Source organism: Geosmithia morbida (assembly GCF_012550715.1).
Source record: "Geosmithia morbida isolate 1262 chromosome Unknown scaffold_14, whole genome shotgun sequence".
NCBI classification, from domain to species: domain Eukaryota; kingdom Fungi; phylum Ascomycota; class Sordariomycetes; order Hypocreales; family Bionectriaceae; genus Geosmithia; species Geosmithia morbida.
Genome location: NW_023336201.1, coordinates 1 through 11,190, shown reverse-complemented (window position 1 = coordinate 11,190; position 11,190 = coordinate 1). Strand labels below are relative to the sequence as shown.

Sequence of the window (11,190 nt, the reverse complement as noted above, 5' to 3'; positions counted from 1 at the left end):
CGAGCAGTAATAAAAACAAGGCAGGGGTCATGTTGCTTTTGACGACCCGGTCTTGAAAATAGCGGTGGGGCTTAAATTACACGCAGTAGCATGAAGGCCAACTTCGTCGACAGGATAAGTTGCGACTCTAAATACACTTGCACGAAATACTACGAGAACCAATAGCACTAGTAGTTTGCCACAAAGGACCGGTGGGACAGGCGGTTCTCAGTCATAGAGCCATATTACATCGCAAGGCGTATACTATAAGCAAAAATACAAGCCAGGATATCACTACATTTTGAAATCAGAGATATTAATATAGACAAGATTAAAAACTAAAAGATACTATAAACAAAATACAACCAACGCTCTCACAGCAAGGTTCACACAAGGTGGGTGCGAGGAGTGGGGTTTCCATAGCAGTTGGTCCAAGAGGAAATCAGACGCCCCTTTAGCTCGCCTTGGCACTCGCGATAATGACATCGGCGGCCTTCTCACTGACCTGGAAGGTGGGCAGTGCAATGTACATGCCGGGGATGCGGGGGAAGATGGACGCGTCGACAACACGGAGGCCATTCACACCGCGAACGCGAAACTCGCTGTCGAGCACGGCCAACGGGTCATCGTCAGCACCGATAGGGGCGGTGCAAGAAGCATGGTGTCCCCAGGCCTCGTTGCGGGCAAACTCCTTGAGATCTTCGGGCTCGGTGATGTTGGTTGGGGGCCAGACGCGGTTGAAGGATCCGTCGATGGGAATAAGCTTCTCAAAAGCGTCGATTCCATACTGCAGGCCTTCAACGATCGCCTGAAGATCATCTTCGCCTCCTTCAGAGAAGGAGTTAAAGGTTATGCGCGGGGTGTCGCGGGGATTGGCCGAGGTCAGGTTGACAGTCCCAGCGCGGTTACGGGAGTGAGCCTTGAGTGTGAGCCAAGTCCATATCGAAGGCTTATCCGTGCTGTGAGTAGAGTAGCCGGGAAAGTAGCCATTGAAGTAGGCGGGGACACCTCCAAGGAACAGGTCCGGATCCTCACCCGCTACCGAGGAGTGATGGAGGTACCCGAAAGCAATACCGTTGGTTGTGTAGCCACCCTTCAGGCCTCCAACTTTGTCTGTCCAGTCGCTGTAGCACGGATCGTCGCCGACCAGGAAGGTGCAGTCCTCCAAAAGGGCGAAGTTGGATTCCGCTTCGCCAACAACGCCGACCTCGTACCGATCCTGGAGGTTACCGCCAACACCAGGAAGATCCTTGATAACGGTGATACCGAGTGACTCAAGTTCCTCGGCGGGGCCAACACCGCTCAGTTTAAGGATCTGGGGAGTGTTGAAAGCACCACCAGACACGATAACCTCACGGCTAGCGTGGACGGTTCCGGGCTCGCCCCCGTCCTTGGAGCCGGCACGAGGGTCAGCACGATATAGGCTCTGTCCGTGGAGGTAGTCGACACCCGTGGCCCGAGGAACCTCTCCGGACGTATCAAAGTTGACCTTTGAAACGAGTGTGTTGAGCGCGATGTCAAGCTTGTATTTCTTGGAACCGTCGTCATTCGTAGCATTCGCCACACTGAGCACAAAGTCGCGGGGTCCGGTCCTGATGTAGTCTCCGTTCATGGAAAGGGGTATTTGGTACATGAGGTCCGTAGAATCTCGCAGCTTAGTGTTGCCGTTGATATCGAGAGCGAGAATGTCCACGACGCCCGTGATGGCTCCAGTGATGGAATCAAGGAAGCTCTTTCCGGTAGCCCTGGCGGCGGCTAGAATAAGGGACAACACCTTCATGTCCTCGGCGATGAGGACCGCAGGAGTGAGGCGTGTCGGCAGCCATCCGCCGTGACCATGATGGTTGTTGAGCGCACCCTGGATGTACTGGTTGTCCTCCATCCTCTCCATGTATGCGTTCATCTTGTCGGCTGCCCATGAGTCATCCCCGGTCAAGTTGGCGATGTCGTTCCAATCCTTGTCTGTCGCCTTGATCGTGATCAGGGCATTGTGGACTGTGCAACCTCCTAGAGCACCGGTACGAGGATATAGGATTCCTTTCTTCTGCGAGTTTGCCGGAGGCTGCTCTCCAGAGAAGTCTATCGCTGACCAATAGTCACCGTCCGGCGTTTGGTAGGTGTACTTGGTGTCCTTGAGAGCCTGCTCTTCGTCGGCGTAGTGGTCCACGAAGTAATCCCATTTGATCGGGTTATATTCACTGCTGAATGGGTGCAGAGCGGGAGCTTGGACCTGGCGATCAGTTCCGTGATCCTCTCCCGCATCAATGAGAAGAACACTGTGGCCGGCGAGGGCTAGGCGAGCCGCCAAAGGAGAGCCACCAGCGCCAGACCCAACAATGATGTACTCGTATGTCGAGTTGTCCTTGGGCCCAGCAGCAGGAAGGTTGTAGCCATTGGGGGGGAAACTTGGCTGGTCCTGGACCGGCTTCACCGTCCATCTAATACCCGAGTATGTTAGCCAATACACTCATGCATGAACATAATTTGCAAGACTCTAACTTACGAAGCTGCCACACAGGAGGCGAAGACAGCAGAGCTTAGTACTGCCCTCATGTTGGCGGTTCTTAAAAATAAAAAAGCAAAATACGTCCAAGGGAAATGACAGCCGAATGAACGGATTGCTTTCAAGTCGCTCTACAGCGGAGAAGGGAACCAGGCTGATGAAAGCAAATAGAGAATGAATGAGAAGAACGGTGTTGGAACCAACCGCAACCTGGTGGAGGAGATCAGGAGGTGAGCGAAGACTGAAAGGTTCTTCTATGGCGCTTTTTAAAGAAGGCCAGTCTTCGCAATACAACGGTGTTAGGACCTTCGGGTCATTTCACCCACCGATGTGCCCCCTTTTGTGACGTCCGATATTCCTCCATTTCCTGACTGTACCCCCGGCCTACCTTGTACCCTTAGCGGATATGTACGACATGGGAATTGCAATCTACTCAACTATGTGAGCGGCTGCAATATGCGGTCACCTTACGCAGTTGGCGTATATGACAGCTCAATGGTTGTGAATTTCTTTCCCTGGAGAACATCCCAGCATCCAAGTTGAAGGCCGTGGTAATGCCGCTTGGGCCCAACATCATCCTGTATTACTCCGTACGTGTACAGGTACGGAGTAGGAATCATTTTGGTCAACCCCTGTTCAGTCGAATGGATATCTGCGTGTACTCGTATGGCGTACGAGTATTACCATCGGTGAGACCCATGCTGTTATTACTGTCTAGAGGAATGACAGGCATGAGGGGACCAGGGTGCAACATACAAGTACGAGGCCGGCCAGAATGGTGGATACCGGCAAAGCCAATGGGTCGGTATTAACTATTAACCGGCATCCAGGGGTATACGACACTAGGACTTGACGACAATGACAAGTGACGTATAGGTTCACATTGTACAAATCAATTCCTGCCCCACTATTAATGGCGAGATGGCGTTTCTTGCTTCTCGAGCCGTTATTTGGACAATCTGTGGGGGCGGGCTGTTCGGCGACAACCGTTAGACCATACCCCAGCCCGGGCCGGGTGGAGAATGTGTGTGTGGATCGACCTGCGTCAATACCTGTTTCCGTCACCTTGCTCTTCGTGCATTAATTGCAAGGAATATTGCTCTGCAAGCTAATACCTGTACACATGTATTATGCTCTATACATGTACCTATGCCATACATCGCCCCTCTGTGTTCAATGGTACGCTTTGTATCGAGGGACTTAAAGGAGTGCTTTCTCATACATGATGAGACCTCCAACACCAATGGTTGACAACTCAGACTACATACTCGTTAATTGCTGCGCGAGTATGGCCCAGTGATCATGACGCGTGAGTTTTAATATAATATACAGTGATATTGCTGATGCCCAGTTACATGGTCCCACTACCATGGAATTGCAAAGTGTTGGCAGACTACGAGACGATATTGCTTTGGTATAACTGTCTGTGATATAGCTCGAAAGGGGCTCGTACCAGAGCCTCTTCGATGGCGAACGATCAGTGGATTCCCCCATAATATATCCTCAGGCACCGGTAATCCCGCAGCAGCTCCCCGGGGGCTCCATACGTACCAGGCTTCGAATAGAACGATGGCAGGTGGGTAATACTTGGCGACGTCCTCACATGCACTAATAAGTTGGTAAATTTTTTCCTAGGACATCGGCATCCGTACATGTTCCTTGTCACTGTTGTTGACCGCCTGATCAACATCTGCCCCACACACTCTCGCCAAAGCCGTGAGTCGTATTATTTGCGTATCAGTACAAGTACTCGTGCTCATTCGGGCTACTAGTAAGCCCCGTCCTTGTTTTCTCATAGTAATAATGATCCAACAATTCCTCATCGTAGGGTTGACATGTCGTTAAATGCTCCCTGGATGGATATGAAAATAATGACTGCCAAACATATGTATACAAGTACAATGAATGTGCATAACTGGTTAACCAGCCACTATGATATAGGCTCTCCCTAAACAATGCCTTGCCCCTGGTCAGGGGGGGAAGTGCTGTCGTTACAGCAAGAAAGAAAAGAGAGAGAAAAAAAAATGGTGTAAGTGACATTGTTTTATCGATCTATGGCCTACATGAAGCCTACAATTATGATTTTCCTACCAGTGGCGCACTAGTCACGACTCATGAGGACCATTGCAGAGACTTCTTGCCAAGAGATATTGTGGTTTGCAACGACCTTGTTTATTATTTCTCTTCTCTTTTTCTTCTGTTATTTCTCTATTAAGAAGGTATTAGTATTATAATATCATTCTATATTACCTGTTACAGTTGACATGGTTTGTCCGGTCCATAGAATGCACGTCATAAAATCAGAGCTCCTGGTTCTGTAGGCGTGACAGCCGCTAGATTTCTACTCCGCTGTATGATTAGGTGCGAATCAATAATGCCTCGGTTGAATAACAACTGCAAGACATTAGACCGATTCATGTCCTGTTCTACTCCGTACATCGTCGCACAAATGCCGATGAAATCTCACGTAGACCACGTTAGTAGAGTTCAAGACATCTAGAACATATTCTATATTATATTATTAGCATTCTTATACATGTTTCCCAGCCAAATCATCTTCTATAATGTACCTCCTCCAATGGCCAACGTACAATGCCTCATACAATGCCGAAAGGCGTTGAAACACTTCAGTACATTCTAATCATGACTACCCTATGTATGGTGGCTATATTTGTTCCACCAAGAGGTTCGTCTCATCTAAGTAACAACCTCTATCTAATCAGACCATTTTCACGGTTCATATAATGAACACGTCTTCAACAGCAATCCATGTCAATCAATCATAGTAGTGTTATGTTTCTAGCCGCAGTGCAAAATGAATATGAGCATGAAGACGGAAAGATGCTTTGGTGTCCAATTTCTATATATAATAACGCAAAAAAAGAGAGGATCTACCAGTCTACAGAGCAGCATAGTTTTCCTCATTTCCAGACAGTATTACTCCACATATTTCTGTTATAGGAGTTGAATTATTGAGACAGTAAAGTAATATGTGCATCCCTTGACCCTTGATGACACTCAGGGGAAAAGGGTGCGGAGCACCCGGGGGTTTGAATTATTATTACACTATTATATGATAAATTTGAACATTCGAATATATGTTACTCTGGTGTTTACAGTACTATGAGCTGTCCCTATTTTTCCGAACCCACCGCATAACCCGAGACTTTGAGACATAGTGAACCTCCCTGACTTCCAGAATGAACCGTGGAATGTTAAATATCAAACATCACCTTTTTTATCTGCCACACTGACGCTGTAGGCGGAACCCTTGTCCGAAGCCTTGTTGCCATTGTAGTCAACAAGGGGAACGAAGTCACCCTCATCGCCATGTTTCGGTGGGCGCTGGGAGTAAGTAGTCTCGGTAGTTGAAGATTCTTGACCACTGCGCTTGGATGATGCTTTGCTGCTCCCGTAACTATTCTTCGTCGTCTTCCCCTTGTCGCCGAAAAGAACGACGAACAACTGGCGTACCGAAGGCAAGCAAGCGCAAACGATTGAAAGGTGAATTTCCAACGTGCTCCACCAAGCTGGGGCGGTATAGTCCCCTATAAGATGTGTTAGTCCAGTCCGACCATGTCCATTGTATAATTTGTCCCTCAGTCTTGAACGTACAAGTTACGTTGGAGGTGTTTGCGAACAGCACCAAAGATCGGAGGCGGATAATACTGATGATTGTGACACTAAGTAGATGTGTTGTTAGCTGGTTGTCTGAGATGGCGACATGGTTTAACTTACAAGATACCCAGGGAGAACATGAACATGATCATGAGCTTCTTGTTCAACTCCATCTGCAATTGCCAAAGATGTTTGAGTGGTAGGCAAAGCACAACGAGATCAACAACGATATTCATAGCGGCGCTCATCCAGCCTTGAACGTGGATATTGTTGCAGGACCCGGTGCCCCAACTCTCATCAATCTGCTGCCACGAATATTCGACTGGCCAACACTGCAACGCTGTCGCCACGATGAAAGATGCACCGTAGGCGAAGGCTAGGCCACACGCGGCGTACACTAGTCGACGAAAGGTTTGGTCGGGGAAGACTCGCAGGAGGAACAGCAAGATGGATATCTTGGTTGACGTGATGGATGCGAAATAAAAGATTTCGCCGAAATAATAGTACTAGTTTCGGAGATGAATTAGCTTGACGGTTACACTGTAACAACTTTCTCAGGACGACTTACTCGGAGAACATTCTTGATTTCCTTCATGGTGAGAGTCCACATGTCCTTTCCGAGACCGTTCTCGACCACTGTAGAGGGCATTAGTCATTATACTCGGATAATACGAAACGTGTCTCTCTATAGAACATACATGTCCAGGCAAAAACCGTTGGCGGGACGGCCAATAGAACGGCCAAGAGGATCATGGCGTCATCTAATCCGGGGAGACGACCGGACTTGACAAATATCGCACCGATTCGAAGGAGAAAGGCGATGAGGGCGATAACACCGAAAAGGATACCGATGACGAGGGGCTGCATGCTCTTGTCACGGATCGGGGCGCCACACATGGTCATCGTGACATTCTTTGTCTGCAGACCCTCGTAGAGTGTGCAACCTCCCAAAACGCAGACAGTCGTCTGCGCGGTGAGCTCTTCATTGGTACACAGGCACTCGATGTCAGTTGCCGTGCAGTTGGACTCGGGTATCAATTTAGCCATACAGGCCAGCTGAGGATAACAGTCTGTCAGTTGAAAGGTTCATGCAACGGCATGAATCTAAAGTGGCATTGTACACTTACCGCGCATTTAGGATAGGATTCTTGAGCAGCCTTCAAAGCCATGAGCTCTTGAGCTGAAGGGGTTTCAGCAGAGGCGACGATGGAAATCGCAGCCATGCTGCTCAATAGAGTCGTAAACGACACCATGTTGATTGTGTGACGAAGCCTCTCGGTGACTTGAACAATGGTACCGTCTGGTTTGCCTGGCTTCTGGAAGACTGGTATGGAGAAGACTTGGGGAAGTCGGCGGAGTAGGATACGGCGACCTCTTGTATTTGACGCGCAACTGTCCTACATGTACGGTTACGGATCCAAGGGTTAATGTCTTCGCAATATCGAATGTGATCTGATAGTCACCAGACAGTACGGAGTACATCTCACAAGGCGCAATTTGGATCTTCTGTCAATGCCACCCTTACAATACACCATGTTCTGTTACTTGCGTCGTATGTGCCGTGCTATTCAAGGAATGTGGGAACTGGACCATGTTGCAATGACTTGTCTTATCTCACGAGAAGAAGTGCTCTGTACGTACATCATGCTGACCCATACATGCAGTGCCGTTGTCGGGTCCTGGTGGTCCCAGGGGTGCTTCGACTCCAAGTCCATGGCGGTGATGCAGGTTGTCAGTTCCCTGCCAATACCTTGCAAGTACTCGTGTTGAGAACGGCTGTCATATTTGCCACTCCCATTTCAGTGGTGGCTATTCCTTGTATGGTAAGTGGGCCTACTATGGAACCCTGGCGAACAAGCAAAGCACTATCCTCTGACGCACCTCAAATGTACCCGTACCTATATCAGACCTTGTGATACAAGCCAGTATACATGAATGACAGGAGGGATTGACGGCCCGGTGGATACGTAACGTGTCGTCTTTAAGGATCCATGCACCCTACCCGTGCGTCGTAGAAAAAAAAAAAAAAGACATGGGGGCATATAGTCGAGTACTGGCATATCTTGATATTAATTGTATCTGGCGACGCTAAGCGCAATGGGCTTGCTCGTACTGTTGGGCCTTGTACACGTAGTCTTTCCCTCCAGGATTGTCCAGATAGGGAATGGTGTGAGTAAAATCACTAAGGATTAAGGTGGCTCGTATACCATGCTTGCATGAATTCTTGGTGTTTCACCATACTATGTCATCTATAGCCGATTCCAATCCTTGCCAAAGTAGTACGAGCACCTGCGTCGCACAGAAATTGCCCGCTCACGTATCCTAGACGGCAGAAACGCGTGTTTCCCAGATTCTGACAGCGGCGATCTCCCGGGGGGGGAAGAAGGGGAAAAAGGGGGGGGGGGGTGGTGGTAATCAAACCTCCTGAACACTTCTGCAAGTGTTGAAATTGTGCGAATCTTGTTATACCATGCTATCTTGTAATAAGCCAATTCAAGGCCTCGCACTCTATGAACTACTACTAGGCTATAGTATGAAGAGTTAGAAGTATAATCGTGTAGAAACCCAACACGGGATGCCACTTGTTTGAACATTTAGCTATATTCTATAGTATCCCTTCTCCAGGAGGGACTATCCCCTAGACTATTGACTGGAAGAGATGGCAAGTTGGCTATAGTGCGATTATTCGTCATTAGATAATTGTATACGGTTGGGAACACTCATATATTATTTGTGCAGTGTGTAGCAATAATGCAGGTACCCCGTCTTGAATTATCACACGGGAAACCTACAAGGGTCCAATGAAGGAGCTACTATTCAATTTTGTCAGCATCTATCTATTTCATTTCCCTTGCTCATGATAATTTTTTCCCCCCTTAGTAAACCATTCGAGGATCCCTTGGTAATCGTTTACGCTCAATAATCGTGGCAGTCCAGGCCTACATACTAACAGCACTGGTTCGAGCCTTCGGGTCATCCTTTCTTTACCGCTCCCGTCTCACTCAGCATACTCGCAAGACTTTGTCATTCCTTTCGTTTTTTCCAAGTCTTTACTCTTTCAATTCAGCAATGGTGAAACTCCCGTTGTCCTTGGGGCGGCTGGTACTTGGCCTGGCAAGCCTCCCAGGGCTTGCCATGTCATTTCCGTCAGCTGAAAACATGGCAAAACTACTTCACCAAGATATCGGAGCTCCTGGAAAACTTCACGAGAACCTGCTGCATCTCCGGAACCAAAAACGCCTTCTCTTTGACCCTCTGACAACCCCAATTGAAGGTAAGTGCGCGTTTTCCGCGTCCAACCACTTCAAACCCAACAACCTCAGTCCCGTCACCTTACTCCTTCTTGCCTGTTGGAGGGAACCTATGAGCTGTATATCTGACATATTTGTTACAGTTAATGGTAGTCACTCGTTTCAACCTCCAGACTTCGAAAATGGAGACCAACGCGGTCCCTGTCCAGGACTCAATGCTCTGGCAAACCACGGATACATTTCGAGAGACGGAATAGCTGGGGTAGGAAGCAAAAATACAACATCCCGACAACCGTTGCTTGGGAGGAACCTAAAACTAACGGAACTGGTGTGCCATTAGTTCTTTGAAGTGATTGAAGCCATGAACACTGGCAAGTCAACCCCCCTCCCCTTGGCCCCAACAATTGCAATACTCCTCTACTAATGCGTGCCAAATCATGGTAGTATTTGGTATGAGCATTGAGCTAGCAACAGTCCTGTCCGTTATGGGAACTGTGGGCGTTGGTAATCCGCTGTCCCTTGACCCCGGCTTCTCTATCGGCGGCAAGTCAACCAAGGTCTCTAACGTGTTGGGCAACCTCCTTGGACTTCTTGGTATGTGATCTGTACCCATTTATAATGTCGGGGGGGGGGGGGGGGAGGAAATAATGAGTGTTCGAACGAAAAAGTCCTTTATGACTGATGAGAAGTTACAGGCGTTCCTAGAGGACTTGAAGGTAGTCACAACTGGATTGAGGGAGACAGTTCCAACACTCGAGACGACTTGTACGTCACCGGGGACGCTTCAACGATGAACATGGATCTATTTAACGAGGTTGATGCCTTATTCGAAACCACCGATGCTTTAACAATGGAAGATATTGGCGACCGTGCGAGCCGACGTTTACAAGACAGCATCTCTACCAATCCATACTTCTACTACGGCCCATACACTGGTTTTGTTGCTCGCAATGCCGGCTACTTGTTTTCGGGGCGACTTCTCAGCAACCACTCGATCGAGTACCCTGGGGGAGGCCACCTCAGTATGTTGACCCGTCTTGATGTTTTAGTGAGATGCTAACTTTTTCCTACCAGCAAGGGATGTTTTCCGGAGTTTCTGGGGGGTTGTAACCAATTCTCAGGGTGAACTCGAATACAAACGGGGTTGGGAACGAATCCCAGAAAATTGGTACCGTATTAACATCGACTATAGCCTAGTCGAACTCAATGTGGACCTTGTCATATGGACTCTAAAGCACCCGGAACTTGCCAGTATCGGGGGCAATCTTGGTAAGGTCAACACATTTGCGGGCGTCGATATTGCCAATATCACAAGCGGTGTTCTCAATGCTGCAAGTCTGCTGGAGGGTAACAACCTGGTTTGCTTCACTCTAAACATTGTCAAGACGTTCGTTCCCAACTCGCTCTCCGGTCTCTTTGAAACTCTAGAAAAACCTCTTCAGCTTATCAACGATGCCGTCCTCGATCCTCTCCTGGATTTGGACTGCCCCGCCTTTAAGGATCTAGAGGCTGGGGGCACCGATATTATTTCTGGGCTTCTCGAGAAATATCCGGGGGCTTCGAAGAGTGGATATGCCTTGTAAAGGTATATTGCTTATTGCATTGACGCTTGGGAAAGATGTACGGTTAGTTTTGATTTTATAGTAGCAGATAGAGCTACGCCTTGTTACATATTTATATAATATGTCTATTTATTTAATCCAAGACCTATTACCTGGACTGCTGTTGAGTTGTTCAAATATAGGTTTGGGGCTCGACACCACGCGTTGTTCAGTTAAAGATACTTCTATATATATCCGCTTACTATTACGGCCCGTTATGCGACCTTCACGTGCACCC

General features: G+C 48.3%; 3 protein-coding genes across 3 annotated transcripts; 1 reads left to right on the top strand and 2 right to left on the bottom strand.

Annotated features, from left to right (window-relative positions):
• Window positions 1–433: 433 nt before the first annotated feature.
• On the bottom strand, window positions 434–2,532 carry GMORB2_2607 (choline dehydrogenase; the record flags this gene model as incomplete). Its single annotated transcript, XM_035464586.1, has 2 exons — window positions 434–2,417; window positions 2,483–2,532. The coding sequence occupies 2 exons, from the start codon at window positions 2,530–2,532 to the stop codon at window positions 434–436; spliced, it is 2,034 nt and encodes a 677-aa protein (XP_035319256.1).
• Window positions 2,533–5,704: 3,172 nt separating this feature from the next.
• On the bottom strand, window positions 5,705–7,353 carry GMORB2_2606 (uncharacterized protein; the record flags this gene model as incomplete). Its single annotated transcript, XM_035464585.1, has 6 exons — window positions 5,705–6,030; window positions 6,098–6,165; window positions 6,221–6,606; window positions 6,669–6,736; window positions 6,799–7,156; window positions 7,228–7,353. The coding sequence occupies 6 exons, from the start codon at window positions 7,351–7,353 to the stop codon at window positions 5,705–5,707; spliced, it is 1,332 nt and encodes a 443-aa protein (XP_035319255.1).
• A 1,906-nt stretch (window positions 7,354–9,259) lies between these two features.
• On the top strand, window positions 9,260–10,934 carry GMORB2_2605 (Peroxidase, family 2; the record flags this gene model as incomplete). The annotated part of the gene is given in 5 exon segments (XM_035464584.1): window positions 9,260–9,613; window positions 9,622–9,679; window positions 9,796–9,945; window positions 10,047–10,373; window positions 10,426–10,934. Coding segments are annotated over 5 exon segments (1,398 nt in total).
• Between the last annotated feature and the right edge of the window lie 256 nt (window positions 10,935–11,190).